Genomic DNA, 25,845 nt, shown 5'->3' with positions numbered 1-25,845 from the left:
TTGGGGCACCCGCGGATGCAAATTAAGCTCTGGCCTCAGACCCGATCCAAATCAAGGCATCGACCCAATAGCTTCATGTGACAATTTCTATATCCGAACTTGCCCTTGGTCTAAAACCCACGGGGCTCTAACCCACTAGCATCCTTAGACACCACTCGACCAACAATTAGAGATCCAACTTGAAAAAACCCTCTAGTTCCATGATTTAATTTTCATCCTCGATTATCATGGAAAAAAAATTTGTTTTTTTAGCTCTGTTATGTCTTATGTCGTCTAACATTGTATGATGGTCAATGATGCGTCTAATAATTCCCACCTCAAGCTTGTATGAGTCCTTTTTATAACTAAAATTATGAGGTGATTTTTCCATAGTTTCAGTTTAAAGAAGAAAAAAATATGGATTATTAGATCAATACTCGGAGTCGGTGGTTGGTCACTTGGAGATACATTGTATAAGTTTAGATGGTTAGTAGAGATGATTGTATCCCTACTCATTAAGGATCAAAACTCATATTTACTATTGTGTATGTCACTAAGACATTTTTTTTGAATGGTAGGCTTCTACCTTCCTCACGCGTCGCCCATGTGACCCAATAGGCACTTTAGATCGATGGTACTTGTGTTGGCTCACCTCCAACATCTCCTCCCGCAGACAAGCTGGAGACACAATAATATCAAGTATTTAAGGTCTATGTAAAATGATGGCTATACCGATCTTATTTCATAGTCCATCCATAAACTGAGTAATGAAAAACATACTCTCATGATACATAATATGCTAACAAATTACACATGAGTGTATCAAAAACGCTCTGCATAACCAACTATATCGGTAGTTTGGTGAGGGCGAGTAAATTGGTACAGAGTTTACTTAAACTCATCCTTGCCGAATTTTCCAAACGATGATGAGGGTGAACTGTTCCTAGTCTGACACGCAATGTGGTATTTAGATGGATAGAGCATGTACATCTATTGGTACTAAGGAAAAACTAAGGAAGAGAGAAATGAGTTAATATCGGTGCTAAAGGATGTAGGTATGAATACTTAGCCTAGAATGTATGATATCAACGCTAAAACCTGCTACTAGTGCTGAACTTCATTTTAATATCAAAATTAAATATTTTAAATTACTAGATGCTAAATGATACAACATAAGTAACTGAAGAAAAAATGAAACTAACTAACTATCCTTAAGTATCTAATAGAGATGGTAACGGATGTGTACGCTCAACCGGCACTGCACGTGAGATGCATGGTAACCAAATTGACCTCTAATTCTGAATGAATACGAAAAATTCTAAAGTAGGCTTCACACCTGATTTTCCAAGATTTTGGTCCCTCCCGATCGAATTGTGGAAAATCTAGGTGTGGTAATACAGCATGATAACCCCGGAGGTAGAATCGGGGAGGAAAAAATCCCCAAATTGGTTCCCCTGTTCGATGGGTCTACGCCATGGCCCACGATGACCGCTCTCAATCGCAGGTTGCAATCCAACCGCTTCAGATAAGGGGGCGCTAGAAGCAGCGGAGGTCGGTGATCGCCGGTACCGCCTCCCTTCACCCCGGCGCCGATCCGCTGCACTTGCGCGCGCAGATCCTTCACTTGACTCCGCAGATCACCCACGGCCGCTTCCATCTCCGGTGTGCAGCCCGTCAGATTCTTCTCTGCAAAGAATTTTGGGTACATCAGGAGGAACTCAGCAAGAACATAGGTTCAGAGGTTAAGAGAAGAGGAAGGTTCTGGAAGGGGTTTGGAGTACATACGTCTTCTTTCTTCTCTCCTCCATCGCCATCCGCCGTGAGACATCGCCGGGGCGGCTTCCTTCGTCTACCGCGGCTCCTCCATCGACGGCAACAGTACGTCAGCGCTCCCCTTCTATTCCCCCCTTGTGCTGATCGAGAGAGACTGCGATGGTGTTCTCCCTCGCCGTCGGTGTGTGTGTGGGCCGGGGGGGGGGGGGGTGGGCGTGTTGCGCCGTCGGCCACCTTTGGCGGCCGCCAGAGCTCGCCGGGGTGGTAGATCCGCCCCTGGGTGGATGGGTGCTCCGATCCGCCCAATTCGTTTCGGATTTGTTTGGGTTGTGATGCTCGTTAGTGCTTGCAGGATCAAGGCATAGAGAGAGATGGCGAGTCTAACCGGTCTCACCGCGAACCCTAATCCGAACAAGTCATTCGAGGTGTGATGCAGTATAGTGATTAGTATACATATCTACTGCCGTATCTTGGATCGTTGACGTTTTCTTATTGATGCAGATCCTGCCTAACCCGGGTGACTCTGTCTCGAGCCTCAGTTTTAGCCCCAAGAGTAATCTGCTGGTGGCAACCTCCTGGGATAACCAAGTAACTTTGCTTATGCTGTAATTCGCAGTTGGCATTTGTTAATGTGATATTGCGATGTAGTTTATAAGGATCAGCTGGCTCTGCGTTTTGTACAGGTGAGGTGCTGGGAGATAGTTGGTGGGAACAGTCAGCCGAAGGCATCCATATCGCATGATCAGCCAGTATGATCTCAATGTTCTCCTTGAGACAACTTTTCATATACCGTGTTAGATTGATTTCCAAGTAGTTAGTATCCGGCGTGCTGATTGATTTGTTTCCTATCCTCTTTCAGGTCCTCTGCTCGGCTTGGAAGGACGATGGAACTACTGTCTTCTCTGGAGGCTGTGACAAGCAGGTCAAAATGTGGCCTCTGCTGTCCGGTGGGCAGGCTCAGACAGTCGCAATGCATGATGCACCTGTCAAGGAGATTGCATGGATTCCTCAGATGAATCTTCTTGTCTCTGGAAGCTGGGATAAGACTCTAAGGTGCACAAGTCTAGTCCTTTGCTCTCAGATGAATCTTGTCGCGCATTCCAAATTCATTGGATCTTACATTGTTACCACTGGCTGATTATTCTTATCACATGTTTCTTTAAAAAGAATTAGTGCATTGACTAAGTTCTTGAACATACTTTTTGACAAATGAAAAGGAACTACCAATATTTCCTAGGTCAAATACTTCTACAGATGCATGCATATCATTTTCTTTATCTTTCCATTCCGGTCTGTATGCCTTCTATAGACCTCAAGGTTTAACTACCAGCATACGATCATTTCCTATCCATGTTCTGTTTACAGCTGCAATGAGTTTTGCTCCATGGTGGAGTTGCTATACAAACAACAATTGATGCAGTAGTTACAGTTAATATGACATTTACATAATGCAATTACTGTTATAAATATTCTTTGGGAGCATGGTAGTCGTATGTCTGATCGTGCTTTTCAGATTGATCTAAGAAACATTATGTCAAGACTCAAGAATTCCATTTTTGGCTGCATATTTGATAAACATTCATACATTGTGCATATCTGCTCTTTGACTTTGGGCCTGTTTTACTTCATCTGTGCCCTTTTGGAACCAATACATTTCTATTGTGCTTTATGTTCATCCCATTATGGCATTGGAACCGACGATGACACTGATTTGTTATTATCTACCTTCAATGCTGATCGCCATGCTATTTATAGGTACTGGGACACAAGGCAATCAAATCCTGTCCATGTTCAGCAACTTCCAGAGCGTTGCTATGCTCTTACAGTGAATTACCCCCTTATGATTGTGGGGACTGCTGATCGCCATCTTGTGGTCTTCAACTTGCAGAATCCTCAGGTGATTGTGTTGTTAAACTGACTATGCATGTGCTGGTTCCTTCAATTTGAGGTGGGCATTGCTAAGTTGTGTTATTGAACCGATTGATTTCATGTGTTGTGTTTTGATCATTAGACGGAGTTCAAGCGTATTCAGTCACCTCTAAAATACCAGACACGGTCCCTTGCTGCATTTCCTGATCAACAAGGATTTCTGGTAATGTTTAATTTTCCGCATGTCCTTTACTCTCACATTTACCAAACCAAATGTCCTTTGTTTGAATATGCCTATTTTTATTGTGCTTCACCAATACATTTTCATGTATCTTTTGCGGCATAATAATGTTTCATCTCTAGCCTACCCCAACTTGCTTGGGACAAAGGATGCTGCTGTTGTTGTTTGCGGCATAATAATCTGTATTTACCAAATATAAATATGTACCCAAATCAATTGTCTTCAGCTAGTCCTTTTGTTCTTCACTCCTTTTTTCATTTATAAAACCTATAACCTTACTCAAACCAGCAATTCAGAATTTGGTATGGATGGGATTCCAACATCAGTTTCACTGTCATGGCCTCATGAGTGCTGTGTACCTTGGTCATTTGTGTTGTAAACTTCTAAGTGCTTGAAGTATAAGTCATGTATAAATATTGCTGATGCAGTTGTGCCTTGAGTTGCTGCGCGGGTGGTATGGGTGGCAGACCTGTCAGTGATGCAAGGAGAGGTAATGGGGCAGGGATAGATAATAATAGCAAGGACAGAGTAACAGTGGAGCTTGGTAGGGAGGAAAAAGCTAGGTAGATGAAAGAGGGAGGGAGGCTTGTAAAGGCCATCTGGACTCTTCACAAATATGCACTCAATCCCCTAGTCAAGCCCCTCTGGGGCTTCAAGAAATTATTTTCAGTGGCAGTGCGTCTTCCTATACTTTACCTGCCTAGTGGCAGATTGTTTAGCTGGTGGTTATTTTGATACTTGCTTGTACCAGTCAATGTTTTGCTGGTACCTGTATGGCTGTATTCAGTATTTTGATACTTTGTTCTACATTGGTTTGTTAACTCAATATCTTGGATAAAAATGGTCGGTACCTGACAATATATTTTGTTTCTTTAAATAATTTCCACATGACTTTGAGAGCAAAGGTCAATTTCCATATGACTGACCCATTGTTTTCATTTAAAGGTGGGTTCGATAGAAGGAAGAGTTGGTGTGCATCATATTGATGATTCACAGCAAAGCAAAAACTTCACTTTCAAATGCCACAGGGAAGGAAATGATATATTCTCTGTAAATTCACTCAACTTCCACCCTGTAAGATCTCTTTACTCATTTGTTATTTACCTGTGAGGCTTATGTTTGTTCTTATATTGCTTAACATACCTTGCTATGGAGCATACAGATGCAATAGTCATGTTCAGTTTAAATACCTTGTCTCCATTCTCATATGATTTGTTGAATAGCATAAGCGCAACATCTTGTCTTCCACAAAATGTCTTGAGCTAAAACTAACCGGATATTGTAGTTAAAATGTCTTGAGCTAAAACTAACCGGATATTGTAGTTTAAACTATCTACAACCATACACTGCAATCTTAGGCATATGTTTGACGCAAAAGAACTCCTAAGCCCAAGCAGATGAACACAGATGTTGCCCCCCCCCCCCCCCACACACACACCAAAAAAAAGAACAACACTTCAACAGGTTATTGGTTTAGTTGAGCAAATTTCATATCTTACCAGTTGAATATACATATAAGAACAGTGTTAGTTATTTCTCTATGTTCTTTTTTGCAAAAATGACATCTTGTTCATTGGATTGGTATGACTGATTGATGATACTTTGTATCTGCTGTGCTGAGCTGGTTGTGTTTGTAGACTGTGTTCCATTGAAACAAGCAGTGCCCATTTGCTTATGATAAATTCCATGTTTGGAAATTGTAGTTGGTTCCAAATTTGGAAATTGTAGTTGATGATATTACATGTAGGAGTTCATATTTTCTATAACTTGTCACAGGTCCATCACACATTTGCAACTGCTGGATCTGATGGTGCTTTCAATTTCTGGGATAAGGATAGCAAGCAGAGGCTGAAGGTTTAATAATTTCCATGGTTCTTTCTGTTGATTTTCACCTTTGTTGTCCACTGCAGTTGTTTCTGTTGCCTTGATTGTTCTTGATTCATGATGGTTTACGGCTTGCGTTGTTTCTGTGGAGTATTTGTACCATAGTAACAGGGTAGTGGGTCACCTCCTCGATTGATGACCTTGGAACACACATCCTGGATCATGGATTGCCGTGATCTTGGTTCATGGCTGGGATGCCACCGCCCAAAGGCTCATGAACTGATGGGCAGAGGGACGGCATAAGAGGAGGGGGGATAGTGATGATGGAGAACATGGGGAGCGAAAGCTAACCTCAATCGCTACCGTTGCTTTTCCTCGTCACCATCGTTTCCATTGTCGTTGCTCATCAAATCCACCATGGTCACGGCTCGTTGGGGGAGAAGGAAGGGAGAGGCAGTGGGAGGGAGAGGGGGCAACGCGGTGTTAGGGTTGAGGCAGTGGCAGACCCAACGATTCGACGGAGCCTAGGAGAAGCTATAGGCTGTTCGGCCTATCCATCTCCGGCAAGCACCACCGCGTCGGCTAGCCTCTTGCCGTCGCCGTGCGGGAGCCCGGGCAGGTGCCCAGGGTCATCGGGCCCTAGGTCTGCCCCTGGGTTGAGGTAGGGGTAGGGTTGAGGTCTAGACTTAAGAGTGAGTTGTCAAGGGATTGAGAGATAGGAGAGGGAAGGGGAGAAGGATGGATGAGCTGGTGGAAATTGGGCCAGGCTTATTTCTTCATCTTTCCCTCTTCTTCTTTTGTTTTCTATATTTTTCCATTTCTTTCCCAATATACTTTGTTTATTTCCATTTATAGTTGATCCATTGACCTGGATTCCTTGACCCATATTTTTCAAGGTCATGTCCCATGACCTGAACTAGCATATCAAAGAAAAGTACCCTCTTCGACACACACGTCCCAGGGCCCCGTTTAGTGACCCTGTCAACCTGGGTTCCTGGTGACTTGATTGTACCTTTCAATGTGCTACATAGATATTTGTTGTGTTTGTACAGCTGGAAAATGAAACTATGGTCAAGCTTATGAGTATAATAATATTTCACCTGAACAAGAAAATGTTTATTGGTAGTGTGTAGGGTTCATCCCTTCCCTTTTGTCCAACCTTGTGCTGACGGACTGATTTTTTGGGTACTTAGTAGGTTTATTTGGCATTTAGTAGTTGATTCTTTTTGCTGTTGATGAAAGCATGTTACATTTCCACTCAATGGAATGAATCCTATATCATGTGAGTGGTCTTCCTATTTTGTTGGGTGCATCCTAATTGGTTGTTTTTATGCTCAGTGTCTCGTATACTTCCTTCCCTTATTTTCTATATGGCATTTTCATTCATTTTATTTTGACCCTATTTTTTTACAGGCTTTTAGTAGATGCCCCCTTCCCATTCCTTGCAGTACCTTCAACAGTGATGGTTCCATATTTGCTTATGCGGTAAGTCTACTAGGCAAGTGATGATTGCATGTCTTGTTTTATTTGTAAGAATTAAGCTTTTTTCACATTTTTAACACCGGTTTTCGGATCAGGAGGTTTTAGATATATCTTACCTTTGATTCAGACAACTTGAATGCACACATCTTAAATACACACAAAATCATTTCATGATGTTTCAGTCCTACGTTAACTTGAGTTTGACCGAATGCTTGTTCCAGTTTAATTGCTATTTTAAAATGCATTGTCTGGTTATAGTTTCAACTGGTGCTCCAAGTTTTGGCAGTATTAGAGTATGGCATGGTTGAAGCAGGAAAAAAAGGAAGTAGGAAGAGTTACACAAATTTGTGTCAAAGTACGGATTACATAATCTTATTGCAGTAGAACCATTAGTTTCCAAAAGATGCTGGAGACCGTTGAGATGATTTATATTTAATGTCTTGTAGCTTAGAATCTAGTATGATGGTACACAATGTCATGCTGGCGTATAATCTAGTATGATGATTATCAGGAGGGCGACTGGACAACAAGACCAATCTAGTCCTACTTGGGTTTGGGATCAAATTTGCCCCTGTAGTAAAACTTGGAACACTTCCACACTGGGCTCATAAATGTTTGATTGTTACTTAATCTTGACATTTTGTTAGAAAATTACTACATACCAAGGATAAGCTGTTACAAAAGTTCCGTTGAGGACCAAACTGACTTCTTTTTTTGATTTTGACAACCATTGCACTAGTTTGGTATCCTTCTTATTATGTTTGGAGAATTTAGCTTATTTGATTTGTATCAATGGTATGAAGTGTTGTTAGATTTTAAACAATTTTTTAGATGTGGGAGTAATGATGCTATTTTGATCAAGATAAATGCTCCAAAATCCAGTATAGGAAAAAAATATTCATAGCCAAACTAGTATACTAGTGTAGATTTGCCAATCTTTTCTATTTGCTAAAAGGTAGTGCTGCACTGCTGTAACAAAGCCTTTCGATGGCTATGCTAATATTTTGTAAGCCCTTCCACGTTATACATCCTCAAAGGAATAAACACAAGTACTGGAAAATAGGTATGCTATGACTGGAGCCGTGGGGCTGAAAACCACAATCCTGCAACTGCAAAGACGTCCATCTATCTCCACAGTCCTCAGGTTAACTCTGTTTACAGCATTGATATTATGACGAAACTCATCCTTGCAATCTTATCTTGTTATTATTTTTGGCACCGAATCTCCCTCTTTTGAATAGGAATCTGAGGTAAAAGGAAAGCCACGCCTTGCGACAGGCAGGAAGTGATTACATCCAGCGGATGCAAAGTCATTATGTGCAGAAGAAATCATGTATTTTTATTTGGAGAAGGGTGTTTCTCTTGGGCCTCAGCGTGTTGGACTTGCAGGATCTGTTCTTTTGGCTGGGCATCAGTTTTGTTTTGGCCCTCCTGTCTTAAAATCCGGTAGATGTACATTCCAGCGTACTTGTAGCCACTGATGATAGGAACCTGTTGCAAGTCTTAACATGTAGTAGTATCTGGTGTTCGCAGTGTCTAGGCCTCTTAAGCAATGTCTATCAAGGTTTTGTGATCAGACCTACAGGGATGCTGTTGCAAGTGGTGTAAATTTTCGTGCATATGGTATTTGGTGGAATTGTCGTCACATTCATGAGATGTGCTAAATTACTAGCGACCATGGTAAAAAGAACCGTCCAGTGCTAACTGGCAGGTTTTTGCTTATAAATCTTAGCAGTCTATTTGACAGCTCGCCTCCACCCTATTCCGGCTGACAGACTACAGATGGATGCCGGCGGGCGGTAAGCAGGCCCAGTAAAGGAGGTCGGCGAGGCAGCAGAGGACTGTCGGATAGGTCGGTGCTGAGACGGGAAGGCAAGGATGCGGTTTAATGGAGCTAGGTTAGCGTGGCGATGAGCAGTAGGTGTGAATTTGGTGGTGGAAGAGCTGTTAGAGATCAGTGGGGGAGTATGGTAAGTCCTATGTTTAGAAAACGGATGGGAATAATAGGCATTTGCAGTGTTGAGAAAATGGTTTAAAATGATCGATTAAGATATGTCTTAGTTTCAGGTATTTGAAAATAGTATTACACTTATTTATTTGAGGTTGTGTTTGGATGGAGGTTATGATCTCCAATTCAACTGATTTTAACACAAACCGGAGTGCCTAGTGTCGCATGAGATGACAAGTGTGAACCTCACGAGGGACACGTCGGAGCCGGGCCCCACCGAGGATACCCGTCCCTCGAGCCCGAGCCACGTGCCTGGAGCACATAGCTGTTCGCGTGTGGGTCCGTGGGGGGACATGACGTGATCGCGGTGGAGCTGGAGCCACTGCAAGTGGAGCTATCACTTGCAAGCCGACACATGGGGTCTGGATCCACGAGTAGCCTTGTGGGTCCACGTTGTCTGTGGCTGAGGGGATGGCGGAGTGCATATCAGTCGGGTCAATTATGCCCGCCGAATCGAATTGCTATGCTATGCTAGCCTGGCTCTCTTCTCCTGTGTCTGTGTAATCTCATCACAAAAGGTTATAAACTATAATATTATAAACGTATCTAACACATAGTCCTCACAAAATCTATAAAACGTATCTAAACTATAATATTATAAATTATTTTCCATGGAAAGTATAAGAAGTTCAAACATAGGTATTTTTCGTGACAGAAGAAATGGAGGCTTGGACATGTGCATAGCTAGGTATTTCTAGCTTTAAAAAATCATGGACTATGCGAGTTATTTTATTTCTATTTTAAACTATAAATAGAGGTTTAAATCATTTTATTTTAATGTATAAACTTTATATCTGACATGAAGCTATGCTAAATAAGACTTAAATGTACGTTTTTAATTTTCTCACCAAATTTCAGCACAAGTCAATGCCCATTGGTGCTGGACCCGGATCCTCTGCCTTAATTGTGATTAATGCAGAGAATCACTGTTTGAACAGTGTAATGAGTCAACAGTTACAATAATTTGCATTAATTAATCAACATTCTCAATAATTTGCAAGCAGAAACTCAAGTGTCTACGGATGTATGGAGTACATTCTCAACATGGTTTCAAATGGAAAATTGTGTTGGTTAAATCCAAACGACCATGATGCAACTCCAAACTCCAAAGCATCCAACGAGTCGTATTCTTCATACAGCGCATGGACCCACAGTCCCACCTGCCACCATGATTGGCCCAGCTGCCTTGTGGGTCCGCTCCAAGTTTACAGCCTTGCCTGCACTAAGACCTGCATTCTGGGCCTTTTGGTTTGAGTACTCGTCAGATCCAGGCAGGTCTGGATTTGCTGCCAGATTCAGGGTTCAAACCAAACGAGCTCTATGTTTCTATTTCTATCCTGGGGATGTTATTGTTAGTGAAATTTTACATATTTTTTTTTATAGGATATGATTGGTTGTTCGTATGGATTATATATGTAGGTTATTGGGAGAAAAATGTTTGGTTGTATCTGTTCGAACAGATTGAACTGAGTTTTTGTTTGGTTGATTGAATCTGAGGTTACATGAGCGGATACAAGAGTTGAGATTGTGATTGGCTGCTTACATGTAGATGATTTCGTGACACTAATAAGTGAGCTTGTATGTATAAACGACTACAGGAGTCTGCATCTGTCGAGTCAGCCTGAGAAGGAAAGCTCGTGCTAGGCTACGGAGTGAAGCTCGAATCGAGTTTCTCTCTTGAGTCAGGTTGAAGATATACATTTGTATTCACTGAGTCAGATAATAACTGTAAATACGAGTAATCAAACACATATCTCATTGAGATTATACACATCTACCAATGATCACCCCATACGAGCAACCAATCAGCTCCTTAAGGAGGAGGCATGCATCAGGTTGAGTCCGAACAAGTATGGTGTTGGATGATAGTCTCTTAAGGATGTAAGCGGGTATCTAATGAGTATTTAGTTTATTTTTTAATTTAATTAGATAAAAGTGAATCTCTATTCTTTTTAGATTTGGATCGATCAAATTGCCTAAAAAACAAAACTTACCTCATATAGCCTCTGTTATCCCAGTAAGCGCTCAGCCCCAAGCAATAATCAAGTTTAAGTTTCATTGTTGCACAAATATCGTGTTTGGGATCAAAACTGAGGTAAATGATGGAGCTAGGATAATGTTAAATATGAACGACGCTCACTTACGTGGGTAGTGGCACCCAAGAGAGCGTCAACTTTGCTATAAGTATTTCTTCAGGGATTCAGTAACTTTAATTGGTGTATGCTTCCCCTATTTCATATGGAATGATAAATCGGTTGTTTTTATGAAATGAAACTAATTTAAATAAACACCCCCACATGCGTATATCTGTAACACACACCTGAATAGCAATTAATAAGATAAGAATTGCATTTTGATTTCTCTTTTTATATATCTATTCAATACAACAGTATGACAATTCATTCAGAAGGGGAGCAAAGCTGATCTTATTTTCATTTTGTTTGAAATAGAAAGCAGCATCACATTCTCCCAAAGTGAAATAGCAATAACTCACTAACCTTTCTGCTCAAAGGGGCAAACACCTCACAAATTGCCCCATGCTTTTTTTTTTCGCTTTCATCTCGTGCTCAATGACCAACGGCTCTCATATCCTCCTTCCCTGCCAACTTGCCAAGTGACAACTCGCCACAGACCAAATACAACTACTACACTACACCAATTTTTTTAAATTAAATTAAAAATCCCCTCATTTCTCCCTTTCAACCTCTAATCCAATTTGAATTTCCTTTTCCTTTGGATCCCTATCCTTTTGAGCAACCAATCAAAGCCATAATTGAAAATGCCAACTCATTTTTTCCTCAAACAAAAAAAAGGAAATGCCAGCTCATTCCTACCCCAATATTTTTCCTTTACCTCATTCCATTTTTCTTTTCCCTTTTAATTTGTTTCTTCTTGTATGATTAACTACACGAGGGGAAGAATTAGTGGAGAAGCCACAGAGACTGAACCAGAACCAGAGTGTCATTACTACTTAGCAGTAGCAAGGACAGCAGGTCTTTGTAAGCACATCCGGCAGCTTCTCCTCCCCTCGCTGCTGCTGCAGCAGCCGGCTGCTCCTCTTCTCATCCGTTTCTCCCAAAATCCCAACAATTTTGGCCAGAAAAATCTCATTTTTCCGCCGTCTGTTCGTCTGCAAGTGGCGGTGTGCTTAGGATCGCCGCTGCTTCGCCTCCCTCTCCCTCTCTCGCGGCGAAGAGGGGACTCATGAAGAGGCTAGTAAGTACGTTTTCTCCCGTGATTCGATTGAATCACTTGCGTGGTGATTTTCTCTCTCTTTCTCTCGCTCGATTTTTTTTGCCATTAAAGGATGCGCTTTTCTTGCTCTCCGTGGCTTGCTCCTAAATGGGTGGCTCTTGGATTCTCGTTTGCTGCTTTATGCGCGTGAGGCGCATGAGTTCTTGATTTTGGTTCCGGCTGTCTAGTGGCCTCCCGTGCGATCCGTGCCCGATTGGGGATCTTGGTCAGCGAATGGCGCGCCCTTTTCTTGCTCCCTGATCGCTCCCGCTGAGATCTTGTGAACGAAGATGCGATTTCTCGCGGTTCTTGATGCGTGCGCCACGAGTATGTGCTTGCGGTGTGCTTTGTTTGAGCAAAATATTAGAGCTATGATTCGAAAAGATTGAAGTATTGTGTTTGTGTAATGAGTTGCTAATTCTTGCTGTGGCCATGGCAATGGTGTTCTTCAGGTTGTCTTGGCATTGGTGCTGGCCGCCGCTCTCGGCTCGGTCCGCGGCGATGTGCGGCGGCTGCGGGACCAGGCGCCGCCGGGGCTGCGGCCTCACAGCGTCACCATCACCGAGTTCGGCGCCGTCGGCGACGGCAATACCCTGAACACGGTGGCCTTCCAGAACGCCGTCTTCTATGTCCGCTCCTTCGCCGACAAGGGCGGCGCGCAGCTGTACGTCCCCAAGGGCCGGTGGCTCACCGGCAGCTTCAACCTCACCAGCCACCTCACCCTCTACCTGGAGAAAGGAGCTGTTATCATCGGCGCAAAGGTAATGGCAATGACATTAGTTTGGTTGCAATTTCGTTTCCTGTCACGGGTTGTTAACGTAGTAGTTACAGATATTCTGTTTGCATTGGCATTACAAGTGTTAAGGTGTGTGCCACATTGATATGGGTTCTGGTTGCATGTATGTGAGGATGCCTATCCTTTTCAAGCTGCATTTGCTGAATTGTTAGTGGTTAGGATTGGTATCGCCGATCAGATCATTTCAGTTTGTTCGGATATGGTTGTTGGATATACCTGATGAAGTAGTGATTTTGGTATGTGTAAGGTAAGCCACATGCCATGGATTTGGACGCGATCTTTCGTGCTATTTGTTATTGCTTTGAATAGCAAGGACATCCTATGCAGATATCCCCATAGTAGGGTTCAAATTTGTTCAGGCTGAGGCTTCTAGTTGCTTATGTCTGTTTTTCCTGTAGAAAGTGGGTGTTTGGAAGGTGGAACATAGCTGTTGCTGAGGGAGGTAGCTAAAAAGAGACAATTTCCTTTTGCATAGTTTTGAAGCCAAGCTTAGTTCTTTAAATCGTGTGCTAATAAAGATGCTGCTCATGTATTGCCACGTGGATTGCTCTTGCGTCTCTGTCGTTATTCGTAAATTCCTTGCATGCTGTGCCTTTTTTTGTTGTGCATTCTAAAAAAAAGTTCTGACACTTCTCATTGTACTTGATCTATATATATATATATATATATATATATATATATATATATATAGTTTTTAGAAAACAATGCCAAGCTCTTCACATACGAAAATTTCTGTTTTTGTTAAATATTTAGGTAACCGACATTAATATCATTTTTTTGTTTTCTTTCTCATTGTAGGATTCATCACAATGGCCGATCGTGGAACCTTTGCCATCTTATGGCCAAGGACTAGACCTTCCTGGTCCTAGACATCACAGCTTAATAAATGGATACAATTTAACTGATGTTGTTATTACTGGTAACTACTTTCTTCTATCACATATACAGGTTGTACTATTTTGCATATGCTTTTTAATCTTTAAATGACCATTGCATGCCTCATTCACTCATTCCAGGGAACAATGGAGTTATCGATGGCCAGGGCTCAGTATGGTGGGATTTGCTTCGCTCCCATGAACTGAATTATAGTCGCCCTCATCTTGTGGAGTTTTTATATTCTGAAGAAATTGTGATCTCAAACTTGACATTCTTAAATTCGCCAGCCTGGAGCATACATCCAGTGTACTGCAGGTGCATTTTCATTAACTTAGTTGTGTGCATGAGATTTGGTTTGGGTAATATTAGTTGCATTGAGTACTATTTTTTTTTGGTCCAGCGATGTAAAGGTCCACAATGTGACGATTCAGACCTCACTGGATGCTCCACTGACGGCTGGCATAGTTCCAGGTATGATTATTTCTAGTCTTGATGCATTGTTTATATAATGATTTTTAGATGGCATAGATATATTAATTCATTCCCATTGGTAGTATTTAATGTCTTAATACTGAATATAGCAGAAGGTTCAAATAAAGCTGACTTCCCTTTTCCTTTCTGTTCTTGTGGTACTTGATAGCATGCAAAGCTTGGATTAGTATATGCTTAAAAGGTAGATAGAGAAATTAAGAATCAACCTATATAGAAACATGAGTAGTTTTAATCCTTAAACCACTCATACATACCACATTCTGACTTCTGCTGTCAAATCATGGTTTTAAGTCGTATTGTTTTTCTAGTTGTTTTGTCCCAACAGATCCCTCCATAACTTTGACAAAGAGTTTTGACTCTATTTTCTTACTGCATCACTCTTTTGATATACTTGACAGCCATGACGAGCAATTTTTGCTTCTTTCACTAATTTTTCTTTCTTGCTTCAGATTCATGTTCAAAGGTTTGCATTGAAGATAGCACCATTAGTGTCAGTCATGAAGCCATCTCACTGAAAAGTGGGTGGGACAAGTATGGAATTTCTTTTGGAAGGTCAACGTCGGACATTCATATCAGCAGAGTGGATCTGCAATCATCTTCTGGTGCTGCTCTTGCATTTGGCAGCGAGATGTCTGGTGGGATCTCAGATATTCATGCTAACCACCTACGCATCCATGATTCCTATAAGGGCATCTCCTTTAAGACCTCACCGGGCCGTGGAGGTTACATAAAAGTAGTGGTCATCTCCGATGTACAAATGGATGATGTCCATGTCGGCATTGAGTTCACTGGTAACTGCTCAACCCACCCAGACGACCATTTTGATCCATCTGAGCTGCCAGTGATTAGTCAAATCACACTTCAGAACATGGTCGGCACAAACATCTCGGTTGCTGGAGTTTTGTCAGGGATTGATAGTGATCCATTTACTGCTATCTGCCTTTCCAATGTCAATTTTTCGATGTCAGATTCAGCTCCTTCAAGTTCCTGGTCTTGTTCCAACGTTTCTGGATACTCTAAAACAGTCTTTCCCGAACCTTGCACAGAACTTTGTGATCCATCCTCTAGCTCTTCCATTTGCTTCTCCCTTTCTAGTTACAGTGCCCTTGCAGTAGCATAATCACATATAGAGTATTCTGTTCATCCTTCCCTTCCCTTGTTCCAGTCCTTGTACAATCCAGTTACATTGAGTCTCCATCACCATCCTTTCATAATTCTTTCCCAATAAATGCATAAAAAAGAACCATATCACTCCCCCGCTTATGGCTGCATAATGATCTTAGGAGGAAGAATCAGGTGGGGTTGTGGACAGCTAGGTGCTTGCTTGTACAGCTACATTTCTTTATTCAATCTGTAAGAAGAATTTTCTTTTTGATAGGTGTTGAGTGCAGTACTGTTGCTTCATACTACTGTCATTTGGTTATAAATTATCACATCATGATTATAAATTATTTGTGTATATTCCATCTCCCTTTGAGCATCAGTCTGATTGAAAGACATCACATGTTATCTTGGAAATTGACTGGCTGGCCATGAATGTAGAGCCAGGGTGCTTCTGGGTTAAAACAAGTTGTCGATTGGGTTGTTAGACTGCTGTTGATTGCTGCCTTTGTCCTCACTGAGGCATTGTTTGCTTGGCCTTGTTGTCATGTTTTCCTCCAATGAGGGCATGTTAGGTTTGCCAATTGTACAAGCTTCAACTGCCACCTGCTGCTGAACAACTGATAAATAAGTTATTAAGGAGAGCTGGTGATGTTGATTGAGCTAGTCATCATGGCCTTATATCTTGTACACTTTGGAGGAATCTTCTCATGATGTCATAAAGGTTGTTGAGGCTTTATTATGTTTCTGCAGGGCTGCAAGAAGTGTTCTATCAACTGAACTTATATATTATTCTCACCAAAAGCCACCAACAAATACTACAAAACTAGCATTAGATACCAGTTGGTCTATGCTGCAGATACTTGCCTTTGAACAAAGCTTTATTTTGGTGAAGTTGCCTACTGCCTATTCTGATAAGACTAGTACGTTTAGAGGGCTTGCTTGGTGCGGATAAAATGAAAAAAACACAGGAATAGCCAAAACATTTTTACGGGTGCGGTTGTTATGACAAATGAATATGAATATGTAATGTCCAAAAGTACATCATCTGTTTTAACATGAATATGTACAGCAGCTATTGATGTTAACTGCTACTTGCTTGCTTCTACAATAAGTAACACATGTTCATCGTGATGTCCAAGACAAATTCGGATAGTTAATGTTCATCTAGGCAGCAATGGTTGCACCCAAAATAAACTTGTCCAAAATGATCGCTTGAAACAATTCATCTAGGCATAATCTAAGGGTAACAACAACACATTGTTCTCCAAAATAAACACACTTTGATGCCGTAGACTATTTCATCGCACGATACAAGCAGGTGTAGAAACTAAACAATGCCTGACAGTTCATTTTCATATAACATCAGCCAAAGAGTATAGCCAGAAAAATGCCATCTTAGATCAGCGGGCACAAGACAGCAACCACGAACTTGTCCAACTACTCCATTAGTCCTCCGCATATATATGAAAAATGATTAGATTCACCAAAAACAATATCTTTTTTCTCAAATTCAAGAATTTAAACAGGTAAATAGTACTCCATCCATTATCAAATAGATGTCGTTTTATAAATTTGATTTTGTTCTCAAATAGATGTTTTAGGTTTTCTAGATGGTGTTTTTTTTGAAAGAGCACCTAATTAAAGCTATTGAAAGTTGGAATATGGTTGAATGAGTGTGGTGGATTGGTGAGTTGTGTGCTATTAATTGAAAATGGGAACAATCAAGAGGGGTAGACATATCAAATGTGAAAGTATTGATTGCTACCTTAGTCTATGTGTTGGAGGCTAAAACAACATCTAAAAAAGAACGGATGTAGTACTAATAATATAGTGCCCGATGATAAGAGACGCGCATGGCCCTGTCCATATCAGTAATTATACAAAGATGAGGTTAGTTAAAGCACTATACATTTGTTGCAGTGGTCAGTTCATATAGGGAACAAACACAAATGAATCAATAATTATACAGATGGTACAATACTGAACTTTTAGTTAAAGCTAAGGTTCAGAGCTGTTATCCCCTGTACTGATGCCTATGCCCAGTGCCTATAGTACTCAGAGCTGACAAGGGAGACCTTGTTATGGTAATCTTGCTGCTGGAGACCTCACCAGAGTATCCCTTGCCACCGGTGACAACAGTAATTTCTTTGCACCTTCTTGCGCAATGGGTGTGTGGCGGTGCCGCTACCGCTCCTCTTTATCTTCATACTCCATTCTTTTTTGCATCTGAGACACCTCCATGTTCCTGCCCATTTCAGTAATTATACAGAGATGAGGTTAGCTGAAGCAAACCATATGCAGAGTAATCAGTTCACATATCCTTCACATAGGGAACAGGCACAAAGGAATCCTTAATTGTAAATTGCGGTGTTAGTTAAAGATGAGGTTCAGAGCAAGTGTACAAAGATAACATGCTTTTCCCACCATGGTTGATACTATACCAACGAGGCAAAGAATATCACTGAATAGTACTTCAGAATTCAGCTGAATGCTCTCTTTGTCTACAGGTATACCAATGGTGGCTACGAAGAACAGAACTGTGCGATAGATCTGAGCTCCTAATAAAGCCACAAATCTTTGGCTATTCCTTAAAAAACAAATCTTTGGCTACCAATATGAACCCAGGCCACAAATTATTCCCAAGCAATGGCAACTTCGTTTACTACTAACAAACTGAGGCACCGTAGCCAGGGCACAAATTTCAGCGACAGATTTCACATCTCTTGGCTCACCTACTCTGGTCGCAGATCCAAACGAGGCAAGACGGAGGTTGCAGAGGATGACGGCATGTCGGCGGCAGAACCGGAGGAGGAGGTAACGGCGTTGCAGAGCCGGAGGAGGGGGCGGCGCGGCATCGGCGTCGAGGAACCCTTGCGCGGCTGCCTGTGCGAGGGCTACCCGATGATCCAGCGAAGCCACGTTTGTGGGGCGGGCCAATGACCCAATGGATCGACGCGTACCACCCCCGCATACTTCTCTTATGATTTAGATAGGTTTTGCTATTTTTCTTATAAAGAACCGTGACCTTAGACATCTCTAACAATCTATGTTAGCTAGCTATATGTACTATTCTATATCCACTTTTTTTAATAGAAGGAACCATTATTTTTAGTATTTTATCTATACAGAGGAGAGAAGGAGAAGAGAGAGAAAAGCTAGTTACTAATTAGTAATTAGACTATAGTGTACTCTAAGACACATACACACTTTAACATCCTATTATATGTGGATTTATATTAAATTTGAAGAGCATGCTATAGTTATTCTATTGAAAATATTGTATATTGTGCAATCTATTGTTGGCCGTATTGTTGAAGATGTCCTTATGATTGTCATTATGAAATCGAGAGTTAAGAATTGTGTAGACACTTGACTAAATGAATTATAATATTTTATTTGAAGAAGGAAGGTCATGGAATGATCTAGTAGGAGGAGCTATGATATCCATCCAACTCCAAGGTAATCATATCATGGCTAGTCACTTCTCCACCCCACCTGTATATACAGACTCTCTTTACTCACACAAAAGAGATTAATAAAGTTGAGAAAGGACTTATGTTCGCTTTTACCTCATCCGTCTATTTTATAAGACACTTTTTGACTAGTCATAGTTTTCTAAGTTAACTTTGACCATAAACTTCTCTTGCAATATATTTTTATTAGTTACTAAACTAAAACCATACGAATATATATTTGAAATACAATTTAGTTGTACCACTTTTGTATCACTAACTCATATATATTTAGTCTAATTATATTAGTCAAAAGTTATGAAGTTTGAAATTTAAAATAAGTGCGCGCCTTAAGTTTGTGGATGGAGTGAGTAAATTATTATTTCATTTTTCATCAAATCAGCGTAGTTTCACAAGAATGATGACTCATAGCATATTTCTTTTTTTTCCCAAGCTTGTTACATGTCTTTTTTTAACGCAAAGATGAATGCCTCAAAGCTAATTAAGTGTCTGATTCTTTTATGGTAAGCTATACAATAGTTTACAGGAGAGATGGAATCATACTTACAAGTTAGAATCCGATACAATCAATATATATACTTTACATTGATAGTTTTCCTGTACACTAATATAATATTTCCTGCACATTTTACACCACTGATAAGTTCTATGATATGAATATGGTAGCACCTTTAGGGAGCACAACCGGCTTCGATTTTGCCATAGAATCATCAGATCATGACTTGCTGGTACTTAGAGGGATCGTGATAAGCAACCGAGTGATCAAATGGGACGACTGCTAGAGTTGTTGCTGTAATAGAATGAACCATTATTTTTAGTATTTTGTCTATGCAGAGGAGAGAAGGAGAAGAGAGAGAAAAGCTAGTTACTAATTAGTAATTAGACTATAGTGTACTCTAAGACGTATACACACTTTAACATCCTATTATATGTGGACTTATATTAAATTTGAAGAGCATGCTATAGTTATTCTATTGGAAATGTTGTATAGTGTGCTATCTATTGTTAACCATATTGTTGAAGATGTCCTTATGATTGTTATTATGAAATCGAGAGTTAACAATTGTGTGGATACTTGCTTAAATGAATTATAATAATGGGTCGACCTGGACCACCCCCACGCATACTTCTCTTATGTCTTAGATAGGTTTTGCTATTTTTCTTATAAAGAACCGTGACCTTAGACATCTCTAACCATCTTATGTCAGCTAGCTATATGCACTACTCTAGATCCACTTTTTCAATAGAAGGAACTATTATTTTTAGATTTTTATCTATTGAGAGGAGAGAAGGAGAAGTGAGAAAAAAGCTAGCTACTAATTAGTAATTAGTCTATAGCATACTCTAAGACACATGCACACTTCAACCTCCTATTATATGTGGACCTATATTAAATTTGGAGAGCATGCTATAGTTATTCTATTAGAAATGTTGTATATTGTGCTATCTATTGTTGGCCGTATTGTTGAAGATGCCCTTATAATTGTTATTATGAAATCGAGAGTTAACAATTGTGTGGACACTTACCTAACTAAATTATAATATCTTATCCGAAGAAGGAAGGTCATGGAATGATCTAGTAGGAGGAGCTATGGTCTCCATCCAACTCCAAGGTAATCATATCTAAGTCCCCTCTCCACCCCACCTATATATATGGGGGTGAAAAACTCTTTTTACTCACACAAAAGAGATCAATAAAGTTGAGAAATGACTTATGTTCGCTTTTACCCCATCTATCTATTTTATAAGACACTTTTTGACTAGTCACAGTTTTCTAAGTTAACTTTGGCCATAAACTTCTCTTGCAATATATTTTTATTATAAAACCATACGGACATATATTTGAAATACAATTTAGTTGTACCACTTTTGTATCACTAACTCATATATATTTAGTCTAATTATATTAGTCAAAAGTTATGAAGTTTAAAATTTAAAATACGTGCACGCCTTACGTTTGTGGATGGAGTGAGTAAATTATTATTTCATTTTTCATCAAATCAGTGTAGTTTCACAAGAATGATGACTCATAACATATTTCTTTTTTTTTCGAGCTTGTTACATGCCTTTTTTTTTACGCAAAGATGAATGCCTCAAAGCTAATTAAGTGTCTGATTCTTTTATGGCAAGCTATACAATAGTTTACAGGAGAGATGAAATCATACTTACAAGTTAGAATCCGATACAATCAATATATATACTTTACATTGACAGTTTTCCTGTACACCAATATAATATTTCCTGCACAATTTACACCACTGATAAGTTCTATGATATGAATACGGCAGTGCCTTTCGGGGAGCACAATCGGCTTCGATTTTGCCATAGAATCATCAGATCATGATTTGCTGGTACTTAGAGGGATCGTGATAAGCAACGGAGTGATCAAATGGGACGGCTGCTAGAGTTGTTGCTGCAAGAGGCTTAAATCAATAAGAAATAAAGATATAACTTGCATAATTTCATTGCATGATGCTTAACTAAGAGCAAATCATCGATATTATTTCTCACAAAAGAACTTATAGTATGAGGCTTGATGAACCATATAGCAAGTCTAAGCACTATGTTGTCAATAAGATAAAGGAAAGGAAAAAAAGTAAATACCCATACAAGTCACTTAAGTTGCAAATGTCCGTACAAATAAACTAGTTGTATTTACCACCCCACAAGTCTAATCTCAGTGCAAAATCACTCTTTAGCGTTCTTACTTGATGCCACGTCAACATATTTATCGTGACTGACTTTGAGTGCTTCATGTAGGCTGTCAACGTGAAAATGTGGGAACATAGAAGGGTTTAACTGTGCACTACAGTCCACTATCGGATCAATTATGTCATTGCAATTTCCTATACAAATAAGATTAAACAAGAAGTCTGACGGGCCCTAATACGCAATAAACACTCCTCTATTGCCTCTTGTCTATGCTGGCAACTTACATAGAACACTCGAGTTCAAATTACGACAAATGTGTTGACATGACATCAAGTTAATCCCGAGGAGCAAATTTTGTGAAGGGATTAGATTTGTAGGGTGGTAAACACAATTAATTTTTTTAGGGTGTATTTGCAATTTTAAATGACTTATAGAGGGTATTTGTAATTTTTCCTAAAGAAAAATGATTTGACGGAGTTGTGATGGTAAATAGATAAACAAGTTCATATGTGAAGAAAATCCATCAAATCGATTAACATATGTTATGAAGTAAAAGTAGTAATTAGTTTTAAAGAGTTATTAGTTCTTATGCACGGCCACTTGCATGAGCTCGGACATGGAACTCACTTGTGCTGACGACGGCTGTTGCTGCTGGTGATGCTGCTGCTGGTCGAACATGGCCGCGCCGCAGGCTGCCGACGCCCAGTTCTGGAAGCTGGCCTCATCGCCGGGCCTGGGCAAGTCGAAGTGGCCACCGCCAAAGTCGATGGCCGCGCCGCCGTCGTGCAGCTCGACGGCGTCCGGCCTGAACATTCTCTCGTTGAGGAGGCCGGTGTGGTCGAAGGGCGTGTACGGGAACTGCGTGCCCAGGTGCAGCGACGTCAGGCATTCGGCTTGGTTGAACTCCGATGGCTGCTGCTGCACCGCCGGCTGCCCGTGCTCGCTACAACCGCCGGTGTCCATCGACTGCTTGCTCATGCTGAAGTAGCCCGGGTAGCTGTGCAGCGACGTGCTTGTCGAGCAACCGATGTCCCTGCGTCAAGATCAGCTTGTTCATCAGTTGGCAGATGATGAACTTGTCGACAAGTTCAGTTCAGTTCATTTCATTAGGGCTTGTCAGGCTTCAGAGCAATAAACATATTAGCTTGAGCAATTGAGCTTGAGATCACCTCTGATGGAGCAAGCTGGGGTCGTCGGGTAGCATCATGGGTTGCTGTCCGTCGGCGGCGCCGTTGTGGAACCACGACGAAGGGTTCGGGTCACCGGTCAGTCCTAGAGGCAACTGCATGTCGTTCTGGAACTGAAAATGGCAAGAAGCAACTTCTTGATCAGATATCTGAACCTGGAAAAAGTTTCATATGCGCCTGAAAAACCTCCCATATTCGCGCCGACATCGAAGGTCTGGAGCTGAAGCTTGTCACCTGAGCAGGAGCACACTGCAGGCCGATCAGGTGCTGCTTTGCAAGGTTCTCCTAGACAGACCCAAATCATTGCGCGGTTAGAATTATTTTGAGTGACAACACTTGCATTACTGAATTTGTACTTACAATAGCACTATCTGACTTGACATTTATACTTCAGGTATCATACATTGATGCTATCAATTGCAAATATCAACCGAAGTTAATTAGAAGGTCAGGGATAGCTACCTACCTTATGGATTCGGATGCGATTAAGGGAGTCGTTGAGAGATTGCTCCATTGCTCTTATGTGGTCGATATTCTCAACCTTCTCGGGATCGCTCCAATAACTGAAGAACAAAATGCCTTGCTGTTACACTTCTTTCTCTCTCTCTCTCTCTCTCCACTATTTGTGACAAGATACAACGAATTCTATGATCAATGCAATAGATGTCAAATGGGGATCATTTAACCGGATCATGTGACATGAAAGAAAGATTGCAGCCAGCACTGAATGAAAATATTTCAGCAGATATGCACAATTATAACATTTATAAAAAAAATGAAGACAATTTGTGACTCTGCTTAAGTGAGTTAAGGCTGTTCACCTGAGACGCTTTTGAGCGTCTGCCATTTGACATTGCAACGAACCGAGATAGCTTGACAACTCCTGTCAAATTATTGAATCCAACAGCATTATAAACAGGAAGAAAGAAGAAAGAAATTATTGAATCCAAGTTGTCGATTCGTTAAAATCTACCTCGACTGTCTGACCCCTGCAACAAATTCAGAAACAGTGTGAGTGACAGTCTATGCAGTTAGGCATCTCTGCCACCATGAGGTCTCTATATCTAACATGGCAGAATTACCCAGAGCCTAAGAAGTCCTGAATATTTACATCATGGTCTAGCTTCTTGAAGGTCTTCTTTAGGGCCTTTTTAGAACAAAAAAAGCAGATCATTCTCAAACTTGTTATGGTAAGGATAAATATGTCAACAAATCTATTAGTTGAGACAACTTACTTCTAAGCTCTCCAATTTCCTGGTCAGAAAAAAAAAAGAATGGCAATTAATATAATATGAACAACATGTACTAAATTCTAAGACGATTGATAGAACAAGAACTACCTTTTAGCCCTTTCTTGAGGTGTAAGTTGTGCATATTTTGCTATAACTTCCTCCATGTTGCTGCAGTCAGAACAATATATCAAGTAAACATTCGATTCTGATTAACCTCTGGCATTCTACATATCCGTACTACTTCCAACTGCTATCTGAAAACATGGTATCTTGCAAAAATACCGAAATCACTTTTGCAAGAATGAGCTAAACTGAACAACAGAAAATTCTGTAAAATCAAGTTGTGCTTCAGTCAGAAAATTAGTACCAGCACAGAATGAATCAAATTGAGAGCAGGCAAAATGCATCACAATTCACTTGCGTTGTTACGATTACCCCCATTTTCATCATGAAATTGACCAATTTAAATAGCAAAATTCAGCGTAGAAGCGCGCGATGTTCATAAGACTTGTATATACAATTGGTGCAGGAAAAATCATATGTGTATGTAGTTACATTAAATAAAAGATATGAACTTCTTGGCCTACAACCTACATGAAAACAAACATAAACAAAATTAAACCGTAAGTCAGGCAGGTACCTTCTTTCGCCGATGCATATGGTGGGCTTGCCGGAGGGCGAGAACATGAGGAGGATGAGATCAATGTCGCAGAGTATAGACAATTCCTTGGCCTTCTTCAGGATCCCCGACCGTCGCTTCGAATACGTGACGTGCCGTCCACTGCTGTTCTCCAGTTTCTTGATCTTCAGCTTGACCCTCCCCATGGCGGAGAACAGCCAAACAAAATTGGCCCTCAAAGATCGTAGCTTTCACCAATGCTGTCCTCCCAACGATCCAGTTTTCGACGACGCCCGGCCACAAACAAATCCAGCGCGAAGAGATTGAATTGTGACGAGCTCGATCGCCGATTGATTGACTGATCCAGGGAGCCAGGGCGGTTCTTGGGTCGATCGGGTCGGGGCGGGAGAGAAGGGGATGAGGAGAGAGGGGTCAAGAAGAGAGAGAGGGAGGGGGACGCGGGGGAAGAGAGAGATGCGTGGAGGGTAGAGAGAGAAACGCGCGGGAGGGAAAGGTCCGGGTCCGAACCGCAAGTAACTGACCAAACGAGAAGGGTTCACGCACTTGTTCTTTTTTCCTTTCCAGCTCGTTTTTTACGTGCTTGTATTCTTCAATTTTCCTCTCGTGCTTTTGTCACGATTTGAAGTGATTGAAATGCTGTTACTTTTCAATCATCCTTTTAACCATTAGATGAATCGTTTAACAAATCGTTGCAAAATTAAGGTATGCAGTTGTATTGTCAACTGATCGATTAAAAGACAAATGAAATTAGAAAGAACTCTTTTTTGTTCGCAATTTACATGTATCACTGACGCACCGAAGCAAAACTACTACATTATATTTCAATGTGTTTTGCGAACGGCACCGAAGAGTTGAAGCTAGGCTTGTGAATGCAATGCTCGCAGTTGTTTTTCCCTCCATATTGATGTAACTGCTAGAGCCAATAGAGTCAGTCATTGGTGAATTTTGAGAACTGTGCAATCCTTACAGTAGAGGAAGGTGAA

At 40.9% G+C, this 25,845-nt stretch overlaps 3 protein-coding genes and 1 long non-coding RNA gene across 5 annotated transcripts; 2 read left to right on the top strand and 2 right to left on the bottom strand.

Moving 5' to 3' along the window:
• The first annotated feature begins 1,298 nt into the window (after positions 1-1,298).
• LOC133886635 (protein RAE1-like) lies at positions 1,299-8,855 on the top strand. The gene is made up of 12 exons (XM_062326370.1): positions 1,299-1,857; positions 2,105-2,177; positions 2,254-2,340; positions 2,436-2,501; positions 2,612-2,805; positions 3,508-3,649; positions 3,764-3,844; positions 4,808-4,936; positions 5,639-5,716; positions 7,100-7,171; positions 8,232-8,312; positions 8,410-8,855. Exons 2-12 carry the CDS (start codon positions 2,124-2,126, stop codon positions 8,455-8,457), a joined length of 1,032 nt encoding a protein of 343 aa, XP_062182354.1. The 5' UTR covers positions 1,299-1,857; positions 2,105-2,123; the 3' UTR covers positions 8,458-8,855.
• A 3,228-nt stretch (positions 8,856-12,083) lies between these two features.
• LOC133887351 (probable polygalacturonase) lies at positions 12,084-16,045 on the top strand. Of its 2 annotated transcripts, none has more exons than XM_062327280.1 (6): positions 12,084-12,392; positions 12,863-13,171; positions 14,005-14,125; positions 14,223-14,397; positions 14,483-14,553; positions 15,024-16,045. In XM_062327280.1, the coding sequence occupies exons 1-6, from the start codon at positions 12,381-12,383 to the stop codon at positions 15,692-15,694; spliced, it is 1,359 nt and encodes a 452-aa protein (XP_062183264.1). In that variant the 5' UTR covers positions 12,084-12,380; the 3' UTR covers positions 15,695-16,045. The 2 variants fall into 2 exon arrangements, with proteins under 2 accessions (XP_062183264.1, XP_062183263.1); XM_062327279.1 differs by lacking the exon at positions 12,084-12,392 and adding an exon at positions 12,403-12,737.
• A 1,447-nt stretch (positions 16,046-17,492) lies between these two features.
• LOC133886109 (uncharacterized) lies at positions 17,493-18,691 on the bottom strand. The gene is made up of 2 exons (XR_009903339.1): positions 18,411-18,691; positions 17,493-17,923 (listed from the first exon to the last, which is right to left on the bottom strand). It is a non-coding gene; the product is annotated as an uncharacterized LOC133886109 (long non-coding RNA).
• A 3,691-nt stretch (positions 18,692-22,382) lies between these two features.
• On the bottom strand, positions 22,383-25,074 carry LOC133886514 (agamous-like MADS-box protein AGL65). Its single transcript, XM_062326194.1, has 10 exons — positions 24,863-25,074; positions 24,331-24,390; positions 24,226-24,244; positions 24,073-24,137; positions 23,964-23,979; positions 23,812-23,873; positions 23,457-23,553; positions 23,225-23,275; positions 22,973-23,103; positions 22,383-22,836 (listed from the first exon to the last, which is right to left on the bottom strand). The coding sequence occupies exons 1-10, from the start codon at positions 25,045-25,047 to the stop codon at positions 22,383-22,385; spliced, it is 1,140 nt and encodes a 379-aa protein (XP_062182178.1). The 5' UTR covers positions 25,048-25,074.
• Positions 25,075-25,845: the final 771 nt, after the last annotated feature.

Source organism: Phragmites australis, chromosome 12 (assembly GCF_958298935.1).
Source record: "Phragmites australis chromosome 12, lpPhrAust1.1, whole genome shotgun sequence".
NCBI lineage: Eukaryota > Viridiplantae > Streptophyta > Magnoliopsida > Poales > Poaceae > Phragmites > Phragmites australis.
Note: the sequence above shows the minus strand (reverse complement) of the source record. Positions and strands in the feature narration are given on the sequence as shown.